Genomic DNA, 24,518 nt, shown 5'->3' on the forward strand with positions numbered 1-24,518 from the left:
AAATAAAATCTTAAAAAAAAAACCAAAAAACTTTCCTCCGTGAGCCCTACCCTCCCACCCCCTTTAGAAATTTTTCAGGAGTGAGAAATGCAGAGGGTAGAGTTAAAATGATGTTGACAATGTGGAGTTGAAGATGAACTGATGCGAGTGGAGAATAAAACTTACTTTTTAATGGCAATCAGTTCCCCAGACTCAATGCTTCGTCCCAGTAGGACGGAACCGTAGGTTCCATCCCCAAGTTCCTTGATCGTTGTGTATCTATTCATGGTGTGCCCGCTCAGGCCGGACACTCATCTCAGGGCCGAGGCGGTGCAGTCCTGCAGAGGCGGCAGGCCTCCCCGGAGTGTAACCAGATTTTTCGGTGGCAGCACCAGCACAAGGTATTCAATAGAACGTGACTGTCTCCCAAATACATATTTTCAAAGATCAGTCTTCTGCCTGTAGAGACAAATGTGAGACAACGGTAAATGCTAATGTGCATTTTAAGTTTGTGTATTTTTATTGTTTAAATAGGGGCTCAGCAAATGACAACCCCTCCCTCCCACCCATCACCCATTGTTGTAAATAAAGTTTTATTGGAACATGGCTATGGCCACTCATTTGCACATTGTCTATAGATGCTTTCTCACACAAGAGCAGGATTCAGCAGTTGTGACAAGGACTATATGGCTTACAAAACCTAAAATATTTATGATCTGGACATCTATGGAAAAAGTTTGCCAACCTCTGGCCTAAATAAGGCTCTTTTTAATTTTTATAAGATGAGAGATACCACTCTTGGAAAGTGAATTTATCACTGACTCAGAAATGAATCAGTTGCAATTCAATGCTTTTCTGCTGACCAGCCACTGTGGGCAAACACGGCATGAAAACTACGGTCGAGAAAAATTGCCGAGCTACAAAATCTATACTAAATATACCGTGTTCTGCGTAATTCTGCTACGATTTACAATGTAACAAAGCCAAGAAATGTTAAAATTAAAGTTCTCCCGATACAGAATTTACATGTGCTCCACGGACTATTTGTGGCTAGGCATCAACAGTATTATTTTTACTACAAGACATACAGAAGCTAAACAGGAACAACAAATTTCTTAAGGCCTGTATGTAGGGTGTGCCCTTTTAAAAGTCATTCAGTGGGACACCTGGGTGGCTCAGTTGGTTAAGCGGCTGCCTTCATCTCAGGTCATGATCCCAGCGTCCTGGGATCGAGTCCCACATTGGGCTCCTTGCTCAGCAGGGAGCCTACTTCTCTCTCTGTCTCTTCCTGCCACTCTGTCTGCATGTGCTCGCTCTCTCTCTCTCTGACAAATAAATAAATAAAATCTTAAAAAAAACATTCAGTTATGTTTTCTTCAATAACAAATTATGGTTTTGCAATTTATAAAATTGAGTCATTCAATCTGCCTATAATAAAGAAAATGTAGTAATAAGTTAAGCAATTGCAATGCTTTTACGTAAACATTAATAAATTATAAATGCGAAAATAAAGGTTTTTTATGGCTTTGTTTTGTTTTTTAATGTAAGCTCTATGCGCAACATGAAGCTTGAACTCATGACCCTGACATCAAGAGTTGTCACATGCTCTACCAACTGAGCCAGCCAGGCACCCTGAGGAAAATAAGGCTGTCAAACTAATTATCTGAAAAATCAAAAGATCAGAAAATACTCATTCGAAGTATGTGAACTTCTGCATCTAAATCCAGTCCACGCAGCTTCTCCTTCCAGAAGAATTCCAATCAATAAATGCAGAAGGAAAGAGGGAAATAAAAAATTCACTCTTAGGGGACGCCTGGGTGACTCAGTTGGTTGGACGACTGTCTTCAGCTCAGGTCATGATCCCGGAGTCCTGGGATCGGGTCCCCGCATCGGGCTCCCAGCTCCATGGGGAGTCTGCTTCTCCCTCTGACCTTCTCCTTGCTCCTGCTCTCTCTCACTGTCTCTCTCTCAAATAAATAAATAAAATCTTAAAAAAAAAATCCACTGTTAGGCAAATACCACAGTAAGATTTGTTGCAGACAACAGTCCTGATGGATGCAAATATGAATGGATGAAAGGTTGAGGAGAAACAGGATATTTACATAGTTTTGAAGTATCTCTAAGATACTTATTAACTTCAAAGGGAAAGATGGTAACTCCATGGGGAAAAAATCTAGCAGAAACTTTCTTACCCAAAGCGATCAAATTCAGTATCACCATTAATAAAATTTACAACCTTATGAACCTTGGATATGATGTTATGAAAAGGGCACCTCCCTTCCATGGTATTCTTATAAAAAATGCAGAACCTCATTCTATTCATAAGAAAACTTCAGACTAGGGGCGCCTGGGTGGCTCAGTGGGTTAAGCCGCTGCCTTCGGCTCAGGTCATGATCTCAGGTCCTGGGATCGAGTCCCACATCGGGCTCTCTGCTCGGCGGGGAGCCTGCTTCCTCCTCTCTCTCTGCCTGCCTCTCTGCCTACTTGTGATCTCTCTCTGTCAAATAAATAAATAAAATCTTAAAAAAAAAAAAAAAAGAAAGAAAACTTCAGACTAACCCCAAATGAGGGACATTCTACAAATGACCTATAGTCTTCAATAGTGTCAAGATCATAAAAGGCAAGGACAGGCTGAGGAACTGTGACAGATTGGAGGTAATTAAAGAGATGTGACCAGCTAAGTGGTCACAGCTAATGTGGGATCCTGAATAGGACCCTGGAACAGAAAAAAGACATTAGTGGAAAAGTTGGTGAAATCTAAATCAGGTCTGTAGCTTAGTTAACAGCAATGTGCTAATACTAATTTTTTGGTTTTGATCATTGTTCTTTTTTTTTTTTTTTTTGACAGACAGAGATCACAGGTAGGCAGAGAAGCAGGCAGAGGACAGAGAGAAGGGGAAGCAGACTCCCTGCTAAGAAGAGAGCCCGATGTGGGGCTCGATCCCAGGACCCTGGGATCATGACGTGAGCCGAAGGCAGAGGCTTTAACCCACTGAGCCACCCAGGCGCCCCTGATCATTGTTCTTTTGTTATAGAACTTGTTGATATTAGGGGAAGCTAGGTGAAGGATTTCTACGAATTTTCTGTATGGTTTTTTGTAACTCTTCTGGAAGTCCAAAATTAGTTCGGAATTTAAAAATAAATTTGGGAGGGGCGCCTGGGTGGCTCAGTCGTTAAGCTTCTGCTTTCAGCTCAGATCCTGATCGATCGAGCCACACATCAGGCTCCCTGCTCAGTGGGAAGCCTGCTTCTCCCTCTCCCACTCCCCCTGTTTGTGTTCCTTCTCTTGCTGTGTCTTGTCAAATAAATAAAATCTTAAAAAAAAAAAAAACCCCATAAACTAAAAATAAATAAATCAACAAATCCAGGAGATTTATTTATTATGAGACCTAGCTGCATGTGACTCTTGATCTCAGAGTTGTTTAAGTTTGAGCCCTACATTGGGGGTAGAGAGTACATTAAAAGTTTTTAAAATAAAATCTTAAAAAAATAAATCCAGTCATATTCCACTAAATGGAAGAAGCTATTTGCAAATGATGTATCTGATAAGGGTTTAATATCCAAAATATATAAAGAACTTAAACAACTCAGTACCAAACAAACTAAAAATGGGCAGAGGACCTGAACAAACATGTTTCCAAAGAAGACATCCAGATGACCAACAGACACATGAAAAGATGCTCAACATCACTCATCATCAGGGACAAACCAAGCAAAACCACCACCAAGATAACACCTCACACCTTTCAGAATGGCTAACATTATAAACACATGAAACAACAAAGGTTGGCGAAGATGTGGAGAAAAAGGAACACTGATGCACTGTTGGGTGGGAAAGCAAACTGGCACAGCCACAGTGGAAAACACCATGGAGGTGCCTCAAAAAATTAAAAATAGAATTGCTCTGATCCAGTAACTGCACTACTGGGTATTTACCCAAAGAAAACAAAAACTTGATTTCAAAAATATATATGCACCTCTATATTTACTGCAGCACTATTTAGAATAGCCAATATATGGAAGTAGTCCAGGTGTCCACTGACAGATGGATAAAGATGTGCTATATACACACAATGGAATATTACTCAGCCATCAGAAAGAATGAAATCTTGTCATTTCTGACAAGGATGGACCCAGAGAGTATAATTCTAAGTGAAAGAAGTGAGTGTGAGAAAGACAAATACCATATAATTTTACTCATACGTGGAATTTAAGAAACAAACCAAAACAAAAAGAGACCAAAAAACAGACTCTTAAATATAAAGAACTGTGATTGTCAGAGGGGAGATGGGTGGGGGGTGGGTGAAAAAAAAATCCAGTCTGTTCTTGCAAAGGTTGTGTGGGTCTTTGGGAAGCTTTAAATGTAAAGCTTATATCTGATTTCATCACACTCTATAACTGGAGACCTTTCAGAGAACAAACTCTCCCACCCCAAACTTATTCCCCTCCCTCAGAGCCATTTTGAAGCCCCTGATCAAAGGGGCATGTTCCTTCCCCTTGAAGCCTGACAAGCTCAAACTCCCTGCGACTTCCTACAGCAGCTCTTTACAGTGACGTCTTCTACTGCTGATTAATAAATACTTATAAAGCCCCTCCTGTGTGAGAGACCCTATATTCCAGCCTGGGGATACAAGGAACATCAAGTATTGTTCCTTTTTTCAAAGCTCTTAAAGTCTCACAGCAGGGGGATAAGGGTACACAGTGCGTGGGCCGGATAGGTACTCATGAATATGCACTAAGATATTTCAAGTATGCTTACATTTCGGGTTCAGGACATTGGCAAGGTTAAAGGGACACCCCACCCCCCGCTGCACTGCCGGCTTCCAGTTGGGTCAATTCCATCTGAGCTGAGAAGGGGCATACGCAAAGTCTTCACAGAAGACAGAGCTTGAGAGAACAAGAAAAGTAGGTGTTTGGTAAGGTCAAACATTCTAGCAGTCCAAGGAGCAGAAACAAAGGCATCAACCTGGGAGGAAGGAAAAGGTGGGGAGCTTGGAACTGGAGAGAGAGAACCCCAGAGTTTTGTTTGTGGAGGGCCTTAGATGCCATTTTGAAAAACACAGGCTTTGACTGGATCCTGTACCAAAGGAGATGAAATGCTACAAAGGACATATTGGGCCAATGGAGAAAATTGGAATATAGATGGTAGATGAGGTCAAATTATTTCATCTGTTGAAGTCTCTAAAGTTGATATCTGTCCTGTGGTTCTGTAAGAGCATGGTCTTATTTTTAGAAAACATACCCTGAAGGATTTATAAGTAAAGGACCATGATGTACGCGATTTATTCTCAACTGGGTAGAACAAACATATTGGTGGTGGGGGGGCGGTGTGCAGGGAATGGTGTGTGTGTAGAGACAGAGGGAACAAATGGGGTAAAATGTTAACAAAAGGTAAATTTGGGTAAAGGTATATGGGTATTCTTTGCACTATTCTTGCGAGTTTTCTGTATGTTTGAAATTATTCTACTTTGAAGTTTAAAAAGTTCTCAAAATGGTAGAGGAAGAGAATCTTTAAAAAGATACCTATTGCAAACTTCAGCTTAAGACATACAAGTGTAGAATTATTCCATAAAAACTAATATTAGAACACTATCATACAACATGGCTGTATTTCAAAACAACACAGAAAGAGTACTTGAACCACAACATAGGCAATTTTCGACTCTTTGTTTTCTCCTTTTTCGTATTTACCTACATCTGTTTTTTTTTTTTTAATTTTAAAAGATTTTATTCATTTATTTGACCGAGAGAGTGAGAGCACAAGCAGGGGGAGGGACCAAGGGAGAGGGAAAAACAGACTTCCTACTGATCAGGGAGCCTGAAGTGGGGTTTGATCCCAGGACCCCAGGGCCACGACCTGAGTCAAAGGCAGATGCTTAGCCAACTAAGCCATCCAGGTGCCCTAAGCTTTTTGTATTTTTTTTTCTTTTTAACTTAAGAATAACATGACCAGATTTGTATTTTGTAACACGGTTAATTAGAATATTTTTCTTTATATCCAACTAAAACTTGCCTGTTCTAATTTAAGCTAATTTCTTCATGCTTCGTTTTGTTGCTGATATAAAAGAAAGTATCTCGGGACGCCTGGGTGGCTCAGTTGGTTAAGCAGCTGCCTTCGGCTCAGGTCATGATCCCAGCGTCCTGGGATCGAGTCCCACATCGGGCTCCTTGCTCAGCAGGGAGCCTGCTTCTCCCTCTGCCTCTGCCTGCCATTCTGTCTGCCTGTGCTTGCTCTCTCCCCCTCTCTCTCTCTGATAAATAAATAAAATTTAAAAAAAAAAAAAAAAAAAGAAAGTATCCCACAAATATGTATGTGTACGTGAAATTGTAATCAAATGTGTGTCTCAGCCTTATGCTTTAATTATGCAACCTTTCCTCATAGGACCTTTTTCTACTCCTTTAATTATCTTTTGGCATTCATCTCTGAGTCCTCGCACATTTCTCCATATCCTTGATGAGCTGTGGTGGCCAAACTTCAAAATGATGTACATTCCAGTAGCATGTGGGCTCTCCCCCACTTTTTTTTTTTTTTTGCAATGGCATTATATTACTGATTCATATCTATAAATTATTAATTGTAGAAGCCTTTCGTTGGTAGTTAATGTTCCACTACTTCTTCATCCAATTAAATTGTATAACTGGGACAACGCTTCTAGATTATCATTGAGAAAGCCATTTGTGAAAGAACTAAGAACTTTAGTGAAGTCAGGATAGAGTGAGTCATTCATTTAACACACAGCCGCCCTCACAACTTCTTGTTATAGTTTGTCCTACCATCATAGAACAAAATTCAATTACTCTAGCAACATTTGACTCTCACCATGCTATGCTGGCTGCTCTTTAACCTCACACTATTTCAGGTGATTACATGGTAACTGTACAATGGATCTGGCTAGTGTCTCTTCGGGCATTGATGTCAGGTTGACAGTGTAGAATTTTCTTGAAGCTTTACTGCTAAGTATTATGCGAGGCTTTGGGGGCATACTATGCATAAGGTAAGGGTACTTCCTTAATAAACACACAACTCACACAATCATGAAAAATGTAGAAAGTAATATGAGAACACGGTAGAGAGAGCAACCAGCTCTCGTGTGGAGGGAGGGATTTGTCGACCCCTCAGAGAAGAGGCAGTACTGAGGTTTCAAAGAATGAGCCAAGTTTTACTATACAGAAAAGGGAGAGAAAGAAATTAGAAATGGAGCAGTGTGCAAAATGCAACCTATGTGCAAAGGTTAGTGGTACAGGCCTTTGGCAAGTGTCCAGTGGTTCTGTCCCTGGCGGAACATTAGAATCATCTTTTAACAAATACTGATGCCCAGGCCCCACCTCTAAAGGTCAGGTCAGGGGTGGGGAACGAGTTTCAGTAGTTAAGAAAGCTCTCTAGGTGACCCTAATGTACAACCAGGTGGTGAAGTAGGAGACTAAGGCATAAAGACCATGGAGGGCAGTAAGGAAATGGCAGGACAAGCCTAGAAAGTGAAGTTGGGGCCCAGTTGCGAAGGGGTTATACTTGTTATGGAGGAATTTGGTCTTGCAGTGCAGAGAGGAGCTCTCCAGGGCTTTTAAGCAGGGAAATGGCACAACAAAGGTCTCTCTGGAGACCACAAAGATGTTAGGACAGAGAGACTAGAGGCAGAGAAACTGGTCTGGAGAGTTTGCAGTAGTCCATGTGATACATGTTGAAGGCCTGAACAAAGGCTCTGGACTGGCTGACTCTTAGGTATAAGAGAGACAGCTTTGGAATATGGAATGTGTGTGCATGTGCTACTTGGACAAGGTGTGGAGACAATGGTTCTATTTTCTAAGGTGTAGGATTTGAGATATGTACAAAACCTCCCACTGGAAATGCTCAGATGCTCAGCAGACAGCTGTAAGTAGATCTAAGGTTGTTTATTTTATTTATTCCAAAGGTAATGCGTGATTGTATTAGGAACACAGCATTCAGACAAGGTTGATACATTGCACGACTCTGGTCATTTCAACTTTGGGTGACAAACTTCCAGACAGACATTAAAGAACATAAAAAGGGCCTACATAAAAGCACAACCAGAGTAAGTGAAAAAAGAATACCTGAAGTAAAAGAGACCTGGGGAGCCAAGATCATTGTTTCAAGTGTACAAAGGGGCATAAGAGAGAGGGATTGGTGGCACTATGTCTGGATCCAGAACAGGACCACGACAACTGTCTGAGCTTGCTGGTCTGTACTCTGGTGAATTATTTCCCATACTAAAAAAAATGCAGTGGTATTATTCAAATGAGCATTACACAAGAAGCTTCAGTCCACCCACAGTCAATTCTGAGCACATCCCAGCAGGAAGTGGTTAAATACATTTGAGATCAGTATTTTCAGTTGTTCACCATTTCTGTGGTGGCCCGAATATGATGACTCATGTCATCATCTGAAACTGAACAAAATCTCACTGCTGCTCTGGGAAAACAACAAGGCAATGGACAATGCACTAGAAAAAAGAAGGGAGAGGCAGCGGATGCCTTTGCTGATCTACCCTGTAGCAACTCTGTCCTTCTTGCTTAATTTTCAAAACCCTGATTTTATTCAGGATCCCACATAATCGGGGATGGTAGCCACCTACCACAGCCCCAGGGCATGAACTCTGGTCCAGCTAAGCCAAGCAAAGCAATCCCACTTGCCACTGGAATTTGTTTAGGAATGGGACTATGGCTCTCGCTCATAAGCTGGAAGGGAAAGTGAGCTGGTAAGGGAAAGACAAAGTCTTCCGAGAAGGAATGTCCTACCTGATAGACAGCTGACAAAGAGGTTGCCCTATGTTTCTGCCTTAAACATGGTTGCATAAAACTATAATATTTTGGGCTGAGACAGCTTTCCAGTGAATATGAGAAATCAACTCTCAACATGAAAATCCTGTCTGCTCAGAAAGGATAAGAAGAAAGAAAGAAAGAGGCTGAGTCTGTGATGATAGCATGATCTCTGAAATTATCAGCCTTAGAATTTTCATTATATGATCTAATTAAAGGTCTTTGCTGCCGAGGCCAATGTTAGATTGTATTAGAAAGTATTCTGGATACAGTAGACTAACACTACTCCGACTTAAGAGACAAAACACAGAGTTCTATCTACACAGGAGGTGATAGTTCAATCAATCGATTAATTAAACTTCTGTTGCTAGCACGGTTTTGAAGACTGCAAGAGGAATATAGGTGGAAACAAATTAGAAGAAGTAATTCTGTTAGCCTAAGGTTCATTTTCCATCCACCATGATCGGCTTCTATTTTGGAATAACAAGTGACTACAAATCTCCGGGTGAAACGAGGATGAATGTCCAAAAATGGCCCCTGGGTGCCACTCAGGGTTGCTGGACAACTAGCCAGCTGGGACTGGGCTTCCTTCTTCTCCCCAGGATTTATCCAAACCCAACTTCTCTTGGGCCTTGAGGGTCCCTCCATGTTAAGCGGATGGTTTTCCCAGACAAGTACTGTCTACAGCTGGCACAGAAACCCAGATTCTGCAAATCCACTCATAATGGCCCAACAGACAAGACTGTCCTGACGCCCACGTGGGACCCGGTCTGTACCTTACTGATAGTGAAACTTACCACATGGAACAAGGGAGCTTAAGTTAAAGGCAACCAAGGAAATCACAGAACTCTCAGTGTGAGTTTTAACAGGAAAGCAGTTTCAGCATACTAATTGATACTCTTTGATGCTTGAGAGACATCCACATCTACCGAGTCAGTTCTTTAAAAAAAAAAAAAAAAAAAAAAGCTGACCGGGGGTGCTGGGTGGCTCAGTGGGTTAAGCCTCTGCCTTCAGCTCAGTTTATGATCTCAGGGTCCTGAGTCCCACTTGGGCTCTCTGCTCGGCAGAGAGCCTGCTTCCTCCTCTCTGTCCTTGCCTGCCTCTTTGCCTAATTGTGATCTCTCTCTGTCAAATAAATAAAAAAATCTTAAAAAAAAAAAAAAAAAAAAGAAGCAGACCACATCAAATGTGTAAAATGCATATGTGAAATAAAAAGTTGGGTACTCTAAAAAAAAAAAAAAAAAAAAAAAAAAAAAAAAAAAGGGGCGCCTGGGTGGCTCAGTGGGTTAAAGCCTCTGCCTTCGGCTCAGGTCATGATCCCAGGGTCCTGGGATCGAGCCCTGCATCGGGCTGTCCGCTCCGCAGAGAGCCTGCTTCTTCCTCTCTCTCTTTCTGCCTACTTCTGATCTCTGTCTGTCAAATAAATAAATAAAATCTAAAAAAAAAAAAAAAAAAAAAAAAGTTGGGTACTGCAATGTATTTTATTAACTCAGTGTTTTGGAATGCTTGTTTAGAACAAAAGCCATGAAGCTAAACTATGTTTTTAACTGTAGCTAACTTGAGTCTCAACTTAGTATAAAAATCATAGTCATATCATTCTGGTTGCTCTCAAGCCCATTATGTTGGCTCCCCTCCACAACACTGTGTCTCTCAGTCATTCTATTGAGATCTCACTACATAAATAGAAGACAGTTTCTACTTTGGGGTTCTTCACAGTTGGTAAAAAATTTTACAATTTGTTGTGAGGTTTACCCACATTTTTGCTGCACAATATGAAAATATGTGAAATATATATTTTTATATTTTTATAGAAGTATACAAATATTTAAGGGCACCGGGGTGGTGCAGTCTTGGTTTTGGCTTGGGTCATGATCTCAGGGTGCTGGGATTAAGCTCTGTGTCAGGCTCTGCGCTCAACACAGAGTCTGCTTAAGATTGTCTCTCCCTCTCTCTCTCTCAAATAAATAAATAAATAAATAAATCTTTTTAAAAAAGTATACAAATATTTATTCCAGATCTACAGGAATATCTAAAATATGCTCAAAAAATTAAAGTATCTACAATATATCACATGGGTGAAAAATTATGCACAAGGCACTATGCTCAGTTCTGAGACAAGATCCAAAGAGCTAAAGGAAGTAGATCTGGCCTCCAGGACCTTCCCGTCTAGCTGGGGAGGTAGAACACACACAGTGAGTAGGAGACACAGCAGGGGTGGGAGGGGTGGAGAACACCAGGATGCTAGAGATGCCCAAGTAAAGAGAAGTCATTTTGAACCACTGGCTAGGACTCTCCAGGTGTTGGGTCACTGATCTCGAAATCATGGCTAATTTCTGAGGGCATGCCATTTGCCCATATGCTGACAAAAAAATAAACTCTTCAAAAAAATATAAAAAGTTTTCCATACCAGCTATGTTTGTTTCCCATGGCTGGCGTAACAAACTACCATAAACCTGGTGGCTGAAAGCAAGAGACATTTATTCTCTCACAGTTCCGGAGGGCAGAGTCTGAAACCAGTACTGAGCTTCTCAGTGGGCTGAGATCAAGGTGGAGGCACTTCCTTCAGAGCCTCCAGAGGGAATCTCTTCCTTGTCCCTTCCAGCTTCTGGTGGCTGCTGGCCTTCCTTGGCCCTGGCCTCATGGCTCCAGTCTCTGTCTCTGTGGCTCCATGGCCTTCTCCTCTGGGTGATGTCAAACCTCCCTCTGCTTCTCTCTTATGAGAACTTGTCGTTGCATTTAGGGCCCACCCGGATAATCGAGGGTATCCTCTTTACCTCCAATCCCTTAATGAAATCATATCTGCAGTCTATTTTGCCATACAAGGCAACACTCACAGGTTCCAGAGACCTGTTATCTCTGGGGGATATTATTTAGCCTGCTACTCTCCAACATAAGCCCCAAAGCCTTTCAGGCGGGCATCCGAATCACGGAGCAATGCTCTTCATTCACTCAAAGTTGAGCGTTTTTGGAATGGAATCAGAAGTCTGTGCTTACTTACCCAATGAACAAGGGCAGTCCTCTCTGAAATACAGAGAGGATCTCTCTCTAATTTTGCTCAGTGGACAAGACTTCACAATTCTGGCTGAAATCCCTGAATATATGACATTAGCATATGGAGATTCCACACCTTGTGGACCAGGGGTTGCAAATCAGCAGCCTGAGAACTGAATTCAGAGGTATGCTTTGAGTCTATATTTAAAAATAGGAACTCTTCTATAAAAATGAGATTTGGGGATTCCCTGGAAAAACTGAAGAGCTAATAACACCAGCTCCTTAGCGTTTGATGGTAATAAAAAACCAGAGAAATGTCACCATCCTTTTAGATTGAGCAAAGGTCTCCTGGCTCGTCTAGTCCCCATACTGCCTGTTGTCCCTAAAATGGATATACCACATCGATTGCCAATACTTTTAGATGTCATTTATTTTTGTACCTTCACACAATTTGCTTTGCTAGAAGAAAAGTATTTCTCGGGGTGTCTGGATGGCTTAGTTGTTAGACATCTGCCTTTGGCTCAGGTCATGATCCCAGAGTCCTGGGATGGAGTCCCGTATTGGGCTCCCTGCTCAGTAAGCCTGCTTTTCCCTCTCTTTCTGCCTGCTGCTCCCCACTGCTTGTACTCTCTCTCTCTCTATCAAATAAATAAATAAAATCTAAAAAAGAAAAGAAAGAAAGAAAAAGAAAAATATTTATGTGTTCCGGGACCTCCATCAAAAGTGACAAAGTATGGGCGCCTGGGTGGCTCAGTGGGTTAAGCCGCTGCCTTTGGCTCAGGTCATGATCTCAGGGTCCTGGGATCGAGTCTCGCATCTGGCTCTCTGCTCAGCAGGGAGCCTGCTTCCTCCTCTTTCTCTGCCTGCCTCTCTGCCTACTTGTGATCTCTCTCTGTCAAATAAATAAATAAAATCTTAAAAAAAAAGAAAGTGACAAAGTAAAAGACAGCCTAAAAAGCCCCTCTTGTTTGGAGAAAAATTAGAAAAAATGTAGTTTTTTGTTTGTTTGTTTTTGTTTTTGTTTTTAAAGAGAAAAGCAATTCCTTTACTGTTTCACAAGCACATACCCAGCTTCTCTGAATCTTCTATATTTCTTCCTCTGCCTCTGGCAGCATTTGAATTCGTAGCTCGTGGTACAGACTGCCTGAGAAGGGAACGCAATGCAGCAGCCTATCCTTTCTTAGGAATTAGCTAACCAGCTGATGGGCAGTACTCTAAATACAGCTCTGCTTCCAAGAATTAACTTGGGGAAAGCACTCACTAGAATTAATCCACACTTAGCCTCCTAATACATCAAATAAGCCAAAAGGATAGTAATGATAATTTAAATACTTGGTCTGTGTACAGTACTGTTATAGGTGCTTTGCAATACATTAATCCATTTAATTCTCAACACGCCACCAGTGGGAACTACTATTATTATTACTATTTTACAGATAAGGAAACTGAGGCACAAGCAACTTGTCCATAGTGCTGTGATCATCAACCTGCCTCCCCTGCCAATTTTCTAGATAGGGAAACAGAGACACAAGTGACTTGCCCAAGGTTACATAACTCATAGGTGACAGAACTGAGACAGGAACCCAGGCTGACTCAAAAGAAAGGTCACAAAAGATCCAAAGATAATGAAATCTTTTGAGGATTTGAGAATGAGAGGCATTGGAAGTACTTTATAGCTCAAAGTCCAAATATGGAAACCAGTGATGTGGCCATGCTCTAGTTGGCCTCATTCTGCAATCAAACATCAGGGAACCCAGCAGAGACCTCCCCAGCACGGACTGTCTTCAATGGGGGCAAAGTGAATGCAGACAAAGAGGGCTTGGGTTCCAGTTTCAACTCAAATGCATCATCACAGAGACTGAGCTCACAGGCTTGTTGATTGTTTTTAAATAGCAAATGATGTAGTGATGACTGAATGCCTTTACCTGTCCTGCAGAATTATCACCATCTCTTTGATTTTTGTGGGTTTTTTTTTTAAAGGAAAGGTTTTTATTTTTATATTATTATTTTTTGAATTTATTTTTTTAAGTAATTTGTATACCAAATGTGGGACTTGAACGCAAGACCCCAAGATCAAGAGTCAGATGCTCCACTGACTGAGCCAGCCAGGTGCCCCCTCCTTGGGTTTTTAATACTGGGTGTGGGGAGTCGGCCTTTGCCCTTATCAAGGGACCCGCCTGGGATGGAAACCCTGACCACCCAAGCTCACAGCACTTGGGCAAGGACTGTTGTTGGGGTCATTTAGTGGTCTTTTTAAAGATGTTCTTTTTAACTCAAACAGAATAATTTTCTGGGACTGTCACATATTGTAGATTGCCATTATTCTGACAAAAACTGAGATGCTCTTGACACACCCATTTTTTGCAGCCCATCCAGTCTTTTGATGAACACCGAACAGGGGACTTTTCCCCATAATGTTACTTGCTGTGGGCCCAATATGTTCTGGGTCCAATTTCTTCATTTTCCTTTATGGTATAGATAGCAGAGTATACAGAGAGAATGGGATACAAAATACGTATCATTTGTAAGACAGCAGTTTGATCAGTTAAACCCGTTCTCTCAGAATTTGCTGAGTCTAGTCCAGATCCCACAGGTAGAGCCAAAGGCACCAACCCCTGTACTTGGAGGACCTCTTGGTCCTTAGGTTTACTTTCTATGCAGTCGGGACATTGGACTTGATGAAGTGAGGCGGCTGTCTGCTCTAATGATCTCTGATTCTGTTACTCTGTGTCAGGATTCAAGTTAGTTTTGTCTAAGAAAGCAAAAGGGGGGAGGTTTGCTCAGTGGCTCAGTCATTAAGCATCAGCGTTCAGCTCAGGTCACGATTTCAGGGTCCTGGGATTGAGCCCCGCATTGGGCACCCTGCTCGGCGGGAAGCCTGCTTCTCCCTCTCCCACGCCCCCTGCTTGTGTTCCCTCTCTCACTGTGTCTCTCTCTGTCAAATAAAAAATTAAAATCTTTAAAAAATAATAATAATAATTTTTAAAAAATAAAGATTAAAAATAATGGACCCAGTGTCCCCACTTTTCCCATCACACACATAAGAGCTAGCAAAGGAAAAGTAGCCCAGAGTGACCCTGTCCATTGTATGACTTCTCTCTGTTAGAGGGGGACAGTGCCCCACTGGCTCAGCCAGGCCCCCAGATCAAAATCTACTCCTTCCGTTCCCTTCGTCCAGCTCAAACATCACCTCAAGAGCCTCCTGTCCCACGATAGCTTTCTATCCGAGCCACCATAGCACCCTGTCCCCACCTCACTGCCAGCCCGTCCCCGGAGTCAGTGACACACAGGTCTGCCCTCAGGATCGGCAGGGACACTCACTGCGCTCCCTTCATCTCTGTGCCCTCACACCTCACATTCCACTTGCACACAGTAGGTACTCATTGTTTGTATGATCAAAATTTGAATTTTAGTCTTTGCTAATTATTTCCTACCAGCCCTGGTAAGTATCTCCCAACACAGCGCTATTTCCTCACGTGCAACGTGATGATCCTCAAGTTGTTCGACCTGACCGGAAATGCTCTGGAATTCTAAAATGGAAGAGCAGTAAATACCATAGAAAGGCTGCCGCCGGCAGGCCGCCAGGGTCCTCCCACCCCAATGCTGGAATTACTGTGTCTCAAGGAATCACAGAAAGGCCTCCTCAATGTCATCAGCTCAGGCCTTTGGCCTTTGGGCAAAGCTGTACTCAATGAACACAGACATACAGCTCTTTTTCGCTTGTAGAGTTCCGACAAACCTCTGAAACCAATGTCATGGTTTCTCTGTCTAGGTGACATTGGGGAAAACCTTCCTGCCATCCGCCCCAATTCCCTCCCTTCAGCTTCAATCCTCAGCGGAGGCAAAGAACATCTGCTCGTGGCCAGCAGTGCATACCTGCTCCCCTGCTCGTTCCCAGCCTGCAGAACAGGCTGAGGGAGAGGACAATGGGAGTCCATTCTTCAGTCTGAATCTCGGACCTTCATTGAATAAATGTCACAATTACGAATTCTTCAAGAGAGAACACAGAAAACTGTACACAAACTTGGTCTTATCTGGGAATTGCGGTTCACCGGCCCTGCTAAATCCAGACTCTTCTGAGCAGCTTTTCTCCCTCCGCCTTAATCATGTTACACTGAAACTTATCTGTCCTCCTAGGAAAGCTGAATTATGTGCAAAATCATTCAATGGCTCTTCTCACGGCACTTCAGCGCTCCCTTTTCCTTAATCCTGCAGGTAACAGCGCATCGTACTCTGGGTCCAATAGTGTCATAACTTTGCAAGAGTTAAGTTAAGACTGTTAATTTACTTTAAAAAGGGTACTAAAAATAGTACATCTGTGTTTATATTTTCCTCTCTGGGGCCTAATCTTTCTGCCCATATTCATTTCAGCAAAAACATCTTCTAAGTACTCTGCCTCTTAGGTTAGCGCTTTTTTTTTGCCTTGGGGACAGCCGCTCGAAGCTAGGAAAGCCAAGGGAACCTTCTTTATGCAGAATTTGCTTTGCTTTTACGAAAGACGATTTTGGCTATCGCATCAACTGGAGTGAGGAGTGAAGAAAATTAGCTAGCTGGTATGCCTCTGCTATTCCCCAGGAGCTGCTCCCGCCTCTCCCTCCCTCTCCTCCTTCAACCCCACTTCTGAGCAAAGAACTCCTCGTGCATCAGAGCCCTCGGAAGCACGACTTCCCACTGCTTCTCCTACAGGCCCAACGGGTGCTCCGGCCTTGAACCAAAAAAAGTCTTTGGTCACTTGGAGATTATTTCTAAACGAGGGCACATCACTATAGGTGGATCGTGGGGGTTGTGAGGAGCTGAAGTTAGCGTGAGAGGCTGAAGAGCAAAAGGAAGAATAATACTCCGACTTACGTGAAACTATGGATGAGCTCGGGGACAGCCCCCCCCAGACTTAACAATGAAGGCTGTCGTAGGTGACAATAGTCCAGCATGGTGGCCTGCCTGAGAACCACCTCATGATTGAAGGGGGGCAGGGCAGGCTGAGGTGAAGATGGAGGAAGTGAACGAGAACATACGGTATAGATCAAGGGCTGTGCAAATCTTGTAACTCAGGGGCTGATCTCACTCAACAGAAGGTGCTTCACTATCACACACAACGAACAAGTCAATAAAACATATCAAAGAGGTAAAGACTTAATATAAAAATAAAACAGGGCAGGGGTCAGCGAGCATCTTCCATGAAAGGCTACTAAATATTTTTGGCTTTGAGGGCTATGTCTCTGTCACAACTACTCAACCCCTGCCAGTGTAGCCCCAAAGCACTCACTCACACACGGTATGTAAATGAATGGGTTGTGTTCCATACAGTTGGTGTAAAAAAAACAGGCAGCAGGCAGAATATGCCTACAAAACACAATTTGTCTACCCCAAAATGGAGGAAATCTGCACATAAACATTTTAGCCCTCTCCACATAAGCCTTGTGTACCATGGGGTTCTAGGGGATATGGCGTTACACAAACTGGGTTTCTCCTGAGAATATAAATATCTTGAGGGCAGAATTTTTCTTCCGTTCCTCACTCCAGTCCCAGCATCAGGACGGGGCCTGGCATGTAGTTGGCACAAAGAGCTGCTCACAATAAGCATTTGTTGAATGAATGAATGAATGAATGAATGAGCACATTATGGGTCTTTAGAGGGTAATTTTTTTTTTAAGATTTTTATTTATTTATTTGACAGAGAGAGATCACAAGTAGGCAGAGAGGCAGGCAGAGAGAGAGGAAGGGAAGCAGGCTCCCTGCTGAGCAGAGAGCCCGATGTGGGGCTCGATCCCAGGACCCTGAGATCATGACCTGAGCCGAAGGCAGTGGCTTAACACACTGAGCCACCCAGGCGCCCCTTTAGAGGGTAATTTTTCACTATTGGTGACTTTCCTGTACCACCAACCCCAATCCCACTGCATACTCCATCCTCTCATGCCTCCCTTCTCTGCAAGACTGGACGACTATATGGGGCCAGAACACACAAATTACGAATCCTTCTACGAATTCGTACACAAATGCATGAAAACATCTGTTTTTCAATTGCTAAGATAACACGCAGGAATATGTACCTTTTTTCTCAGTTTTGTCTGAGTTAAATCACTCTTAAATAAATTTACTGTCAGAGCAAAGGCAGTGTCCAAAAGGCCAAAACCATTAATTATTATCTTCTGGGAAGTACAAGTTCATGCAGATAGTAACTTTCATGACATTGTCAAGTATGCAGTTGGACATTACACCATAATACTTTACCTTGGGCTCTGGGACATTATCTTCCACAGTAACGACGAGGGCAGCCACTCGTTATCAGCACTTTAGCACAGGTCATATTACACCTACAGAAAGGTAAAATATGACTCACCTTGATCTCTCCTCACAAACCCTTGGCCATGGCTGTACATTTATCAAATGGCTACTAAGAGCTCTGGGTGACGTGGTAAAAGTACCAAAGGAAATGCAAGGCACTACTGTGGCCCACCCATTTTAAAAAATTGAGTTAAGACAACAAACTTAAAATTCTAGAAAAATTTAAGGTAAGTGAATATATAACCCAATGTCAATCAGTATAGACTAAATGCTAACTAAGTTCAACAGGACCTAAATTCAACACAGATATAGCATACAGCGGAGGAAACTTTAGACTACAAAATTAGATTTTTTTTTTTCCTGTAAGGGACTTTAATGATGATCCAATTCCTTCATTTTACGGATGAGACCTAGAGACCCAATTAATGTGAATGGAATCTTGGGATGCCTCTGTTGGTTAAGCAACTGCCTTCGGCTCAGGTCATGATCCTGGAGTCCCGGGATGGAGTCCGCACATTGGGCTCTCTGCTCAGCAAGGAGTCTGCTTTTCCCTCTGACACTCCCCCCTCTACACTCTCATTCTCTCTCTAATAAATAAATAAAATCTTTAAAAAAATCAGTAGAATCTTTGTTATCCTCAGAGTAGCACATCTTTTAATGTGTGAATGTAAGAAGTGTTCTAATAGTCTTTTTAAAGTGTATAACTGTATTGTTAATCCTGAACCACATACTAAAAAAAGGGGGCAGGTGATGTGCTTTCTTCAAACTCGGAGACGACTTCACAAGTCCACACATACGGGGCTTCATTTCACCTGCACAGGTGAGCCAGACCACAAGCACTCTTTCTATGAAGGTTTCGACTTTCAAAGCACAGTGAGTCAGGCACTGACTCATTGTGCCAGGACACTTCAGTTTCCTTGCAAGGCAATCAGGAATGGAAGTTTTTCACTGGGCTTGAGTAGTTCCTTAGGATCAGCTGCATAGTAGTATTTTCCTAACATCACACTGCACCTCACTAGGAGCAGAGAGGGTGAGTTTGGATGCCCACATCAACTTTCCTTACCATCTTGAGAAGACCTGTGCTTACTCTCTTCGTTCTCTGGCTGCAAGTAGACACATCTCCAATTTCTTCCTGCCGTTAACACTCAGCACTGTAATGCAACTTGCCCATAGAATGACTCGCTTTACCAAATTGCTTTTATGAGGTAATTTTCCAGAACACATGTGTATGGATAACAACATCAGAGCTGTTTCGGGGTAAGCAAAGTCACAACCTAGGATAGGGTGGCATCGTAACCCGCAAACAACGTGTGTGTGTGTGTGTGTGTGTGTGTGCATGTGAATCAGCTCGTGTACTCCTCTGCACGTTCTCCTAGCCACACGTGCTGAGGTCCGCAGAGAGATTTCTAGTCCTCCACTCTCAGGACGCTGTGGCTGGCAAAGACAGCCAAGGAGAGAATTTACGGTTAAGTGAGACTCTCCTCACAGGATGACAGATCAACATACACAGAAAGGTCACAGTACCCAGAATTCTGCCAAGAAAGCACCAGGCAAGGAGTTCTGCCATTAATAAAGATGCTCACACACACCCCAGAAGCAGAAAAATAGAAGGCCTAGGTACAACTCCAACTCAGCAAGATCCCGAAAAATGAAACGGAGGCGCTTTCTGCAAGAGAAGCAGTGAGAGGAAAACACACACACACACACACACACACACACACACACACAACTTAGAAGGCAGTAGTGTTCCTGGCAAGGTTCAGATGGAAAAACAGCAACAGATCCCAGAAGCAGAACTGCAGCCAGGAAGAACCTCAGCTCAAGCCATGTTAAGTAAGGTCAGGATAGTGCTCAGGGAGGATTCATTGCATGCCTGTCTGTCCTCTGGGTCTCAGGGCTGAGCCGTGACTTGTAGTTTACTACAAGTCAGTCAACTAATACCTACCAAATAGGTCCTAAATGTTCAGGCCCCTTCGAGTCACTGAATCACTGGGGGATGTAGGGCAGGACCAACCCTGTAGAGATACTACAGACCATCTTCATACCACCCCCGGCTAGGGGAGGCATGGCCCCTCTTTTCAAATCTAGGAAATCCCACCAGGACGCAGGAATAATCAGTGCCCTCGGGCCCTGACCTCAATTCTGCCTGACTCCAAAGCCCAAGACATCACACTACCCTGTATAAACTATGGCTTCTGCCCTGAAGAGGCTTAAAATAACCTAAACCAATTAGAGATCAATGCAGCCAATATAATAAAGGATTAACAAACAAGCATTCTCCCTCTCCTACTCCCCCTGCTTATATTCCCTCTCTCAGTCTTTCTCTCCATCAAATTAAAATCTTAGAAAAAAAAAAAAAAAGACTTTAAAGAAAGACGGTGTCTGGGTGGCTCAGTTTTTAAGTGTCTGCTTTTGGCTTAGGGCATGATCTCAGGGTCCTGGTATAGAACCCCACATCGGGCTCCCTGCTCAGTGGGAAGCCTGCTTCTCCCTCTCCTGCTGCCCTGCTTGTGTTCCCTCTCTTGCTCTCTCTCTCTGTCAAATAAATGAACAAAATCTAAAAAAAAAAAAGACTTTAAAGAAAGAGAAGAGGGGGGGTCCCTGGCAGGGTCAGTCTGGAGAGTGTGGGAGTCTTGATCTCAGGGTCATGAGTTTGAGCCCCACGTTGGGTGTAGAGATAACTTTAAAAAAGCTTAAAAAAATAAAGAAAGAGAAGATAAATGAATAGTTAGAGAACACGTTAGGGAAGGAGGTTGTGGGATCCTTCTCAAAGGATGGGTAAGATTCGCCCAGGAGAATGGGGAGGAAGGGGGGTTTCTAGGGGTGCAATCTGGGCAGTGACACTGCAGTGGGAAGGAGCCTGGCCCCCTTAGCAGGACAGCCAGACCAAGCCGCATAGAGCACGGGGACAGGGATGTATGCTGAGCTGAAAATAGGATTTGGATAGAAGGGGTGAGGCCTGATTATGAAAGCTTTGAAAAATCAGGCAAATTATTTTAGACCTGAGATAGCACATGGAGAGGAACCAGGTTGAAAGGCAAGGAGAGAGTCGAGGAAGTGATAGTTTAGAAAAATTAGATGGACAAATGCCGAAGAGAAGAGAAAGGGGAACGACTCATTCATTCATTCACTCATTCATTCAGCAAACAGGTTCTGAGGACTTATTAAGAGCCAGGCTTGGGTGGCCAGCTAAGAGGCTGTTCCAGTCCTCCAGAGAGGAAGGGTGAGGTTCTGGATTAGAATATGGAGGGAGGGATTGGCATAAATCACATTTCAAAGGTCTTGGTGACTCACGGATACAAAGGATGAAGGAAATGAAGGAAAAGATGGTTAAAGATAATTCCAAAGGTTCAAGATTGACATGATTTTCCACCTTTATTGGGAACCTCAAAAGGCACTGAGAATAAAACAATTAAAGTATAAAAAGTGCTTCGTTGGTGCTGCATGGTCAACAAAACCCCCAAAGACCCATTCTTTACCCTGGGAGCCCGTTTACAGGTAGTCTGTAGGTAAGAAACTTCAGTGAGAAAAACCACTTCTGTGTGAGTAAATGCTGAGTTCCCTTGGCAAGGAGCACAGACCTCTGCCTACTCAGACAGGTTCCATCAATCCTCCAAGACATCCCCCTATCATCTAAAACAAAACCGATCTCACTAAGAGACAGGGCTGCCCACTCGTGCCCAGCCAACAGCTCTGGCTTTGGAGAAGGGGCAAGGCAAAGTGGCCAGGGGGTAAACAGAAAGTAGGCAGGGTCCCTAGGGGGCTGGACCTTAGGAAATGGGGCAATAGTACAGGACATCATTTTAAACAGAGGATCCCAGCACTGCTCTCATTTCTACACCCACTTCCTAGTGTTTTACAATTACTGGTCCTCAGATAGATAGGAAGGCCTTAAAGAGTCTTTACCAAATTGCAGCTCTTTGTCCAGAAACGATTTCAAATGTGCATATCTATGCATACATTAACTCCTAGTACAGCTAGCATATGTCTGAGACACAAATTCTTTTTAATAATTTATATGTTGATTACACAAATTTCAAGCTCATTTTAATTTTACATTCAGCAACAGTACAATTCACTATTGGGGCACATCCTCAAAGCCTACTCACTGGAAAATGCAAGAAATGAGAAGTGTAGCTATCAAACTTCTATTGCTACGAAGAGTGCTCCGGGCCAAAATAAAAACACAAGTCTCAATACCTTGGAGAAATCTAGACTTGCATGTAAAATTCAAGGCAGTATCCTCTCAGCATAGCCCAGCTTTAATAAAAGCAGATCTTTACTTAATTCTAAGCAGAAATGAATACTTTCTTCCGCAGAATGATGCCTTAAACTACTTTTGTATTTAAAAGTAAAAGCCCTCAATGTCAGTGTCCAAGTCAGACTTGAAAAGACACATTACAAAAGAAACGGCTGCTCTGGAAAAAAATCCTTCAACACCCCTCTCCTAACATCTACTCAGGTTAGTAAGAAGAAATCAGAGCAGAAAGAAACCCAGTGAAAAATGGTTGCACATAAATGTGAGAGGATTCCTGCTAAGACCCCATGTGGGACAGCCACAGGCCTAGTCAGGAAAATTCCAAGAACAAGTCCTCCACATTCTACTAAGGGGGCTTCAAACCCGGCACGGGTCTTTCCTCTCCCTAACACCGAAAGGTAAACACCCATCAAAATCTTCCAGACTCCGAGCAACCCGGAGTTTCCAAGCCAAGAGGGAGAGAGCCACATGACCGCGAGACAAACTACAGCCCAGGAGCCTCTCCCTCTCCTTCCAGCCCCTCGTGGGGGCCCCGGGTAGGGGTCCCTGGGCAGTTCCAGTCCTTCACCCCCTGTGACAGATCTCCCGGCGGAAGCCCCTAAACCCCTAGCCCCACTTACTGGCGCCGCGAACCCAGGCGGGGGCCCGCCCCTGCGGTGAGCGCAGCTCCTCGGCGACTGGGGCGCAGCGGCCCGCAGGAGGACTGGGGATGGGGGCGATCCCTGCTAGGACGGGCCGAGCGGTCCGTGCAGGGATGCCCGGGAGGTCCGGCGAGTCGCACGGGCCGCGCAGCGCATGGTGGAGCAGCAGGAACCCGGCCGCTCTCCAGCCTCCGGCAGAAAAACAAACAAAAGGCAGGGAGGCTTCTAGCGGGGACGACCGGCCGCTTTCCCTGGGAAAAGTTACCCTGCAGCTCCCCTCGCTGGCCCTGCGCGTCCCTGCACCGCGTCCAGGCCGCCCGGGGGCGCCGAGCCGCGGCGCTGCGCTCCCTGCCGGGGCCGACCGAGCCCAGGGATCCCTGCGGCCCGCTGACCGCCCGTGCGCCCCCCAGCTCCACACGCACGCCTTTTTGCAGGTCGGCTGCCTCAGGTACCCAGATTTAGAAATGGAGGCTGTGGGCGCAGGTTCTGAGTACATTTCATTATAGGTAATCATGGTGAAAACCCTTTCCCGGCTTTCGGGAAAACGTAACCGGGAACGCACGACATTGGGAATGCAATCAGTGCCCCTGAAACGTACACTCCAACACGGTTAAGATGGCAGATTGGGTTAGTTTTCCCTCAAGCAAAATATTTTAAAATAAACATGCAACCGATTGCCCCGTTCGCGTTCATGTGAGCTGGAAGAGTTAGCAACTTGAGTTTGAAAAACTGGATTGTTAATCCAGGTGGGAAACTCATTAGATATGATGTACGCAACAATTGTCCTCTGTGTGTAACTAGTTATATATAACCGAACGCTTGTGTGCTAAACACACTTGTGTCCTAAATTATATTGTAGACATTACCTTAAATCAACCATACAAGGACTGGTTCTGGAAGTGCCTGGAGACAAGAAACTGCTTCAAGACTCCTGATTTAAATTCATGTAATTGCCCCACGTCTTTATATTTTTCAGAACTAGTTTAATGCCCATAGCGGAGGGGGCAACTTTAGTTGGAGGCATTACAATCATCTGAGGACTTGTGAAAGCAGACTGATGGGCCTTATTCCCAGAATTCTGGTGTTCATGCCCGTACTGCCATAAGCAACACAATTTTAATCAATAAAGCAATAGCGCATTTACACACTGCGGATCTTTGTCTGAGTTTAGATTCTCCAGCTCATCACCATATCGATTTTCCCTGCTTTTATTTTTGATTCTAAGAACTCAGCATTGTTTTTTCCTAATAGAATCTATAACAAAGACCTGAATCCCTCTTTCTTCTTGCCCCTATTGAAGAAACCCACAAGACACAAGATTTCCTGTCCCAGAAGGGAAAGGATCATCTGGCCACTTGGGAAATGTATAACATTTATCTGTCTTTGTGTTTACCTATATAACACCCAAACCATATGGTAAATGAAAACTGAAAGTCTTTGTCAATGAAAAGATAGGGAGACAAGAGGGGTGAGCTAATAAATTATATTCTGCTCCCATGAAAGGTGATTTTTTAAAAAAGATTTTATTTATTTATCAGAGAGAGAGAGGGAGAGAGAGCGAGCACAGGCAGACAGAATGGCAGGCAGAGGCA

The 24,518-nt window shown here is 43.5% G+C and overlaps 2 protein-coding genes across 4 annotated transcripts in view; both read right to left on the bottom strand.

The window, feature by feature from the left end:
* Nucleotides 1-304, bottom strand: part of CILK1 (ciliogenesis associated kinase 1) — a 36,736-nt gene extending 36,432 nt beyond the window's left edge. Inside the window, exon 1 of the mRNA XM_059178264.1 lies at nucleotides 166-304. Coding sequence (XP_059034247.1) covers nucleotides 166-266 — 101 coding nt within the window. The 5' untranslated portion in view covers nucleotides 267-304. The remainder of the gene's footprint in view (nucleotides 1-165) is intronic.
* Nucleotides 296-23,478, bottom strand: LOC131834100 (uncharacterized). 3 transcript variants are annotated; one of them, XM_059178267.1, is made up of 3 exons: nucleotides 22,906-23,043; nucleotides 17,974-18,056; nucleotides 296-438 (listed from the first exon to the last, which is right to left on the bottom strand). In XM_059178267.1, the coding sequence occupies exon 3, from the start codon at nucleotides 413-415 to the stop codon at nucleotides 296-298; it is 120 nt and encodes a 39-aa protein (XP_059034250.1). In that variant the 5' UTR covers nucleotides 416-438; nucleotides 17,974-18,056; nucleotides 22,906-23,043. The 3 variants fall into 3 exon arrangements, with proteins under 3 accessions (XP_059034250.1, XP_059034248.1, XP_059034249.1); XM_059178265.1 differs by lacking the exon at nucleotides 17,974-18,056 and having other exon boundaries at nucleotides 22,906-23,221; XM_059178266.1 differs by lacking the exon at nucleotides 296-438 and having other exon boundaries at nucleotides 17,973-18,056; nucleotides 22,906-23,478.
* Between the last annotated feature and the right edge of the window lie 1,040 nt (nucleotides 23,479-24,518).

The sequence above is a fragment of the Mustela lutreola genome, chromosome 6 (assembly GCF_030435805.1).
Source record: "Mustela lutreola isolate mMusLut2 chromosome 6, mMusLut2.pri, whole genome shotgun sequence".
Lineage (NCBI taxonomy): Eukaryota > Metazoa > Chordata > Mammalia > Carnivora > Mustelidae > Mustela > Mustela lutreola.

What these genes read in the sequence shown, in the direction of transcription:
- LOC131834100 (XM_059178266.1), bottom strand. Translation starts at nt 23,440, where the DNA reads ATGATTACCTATAATGAAATGTACTCAGAACCTGCGCCCACAGCCTCC.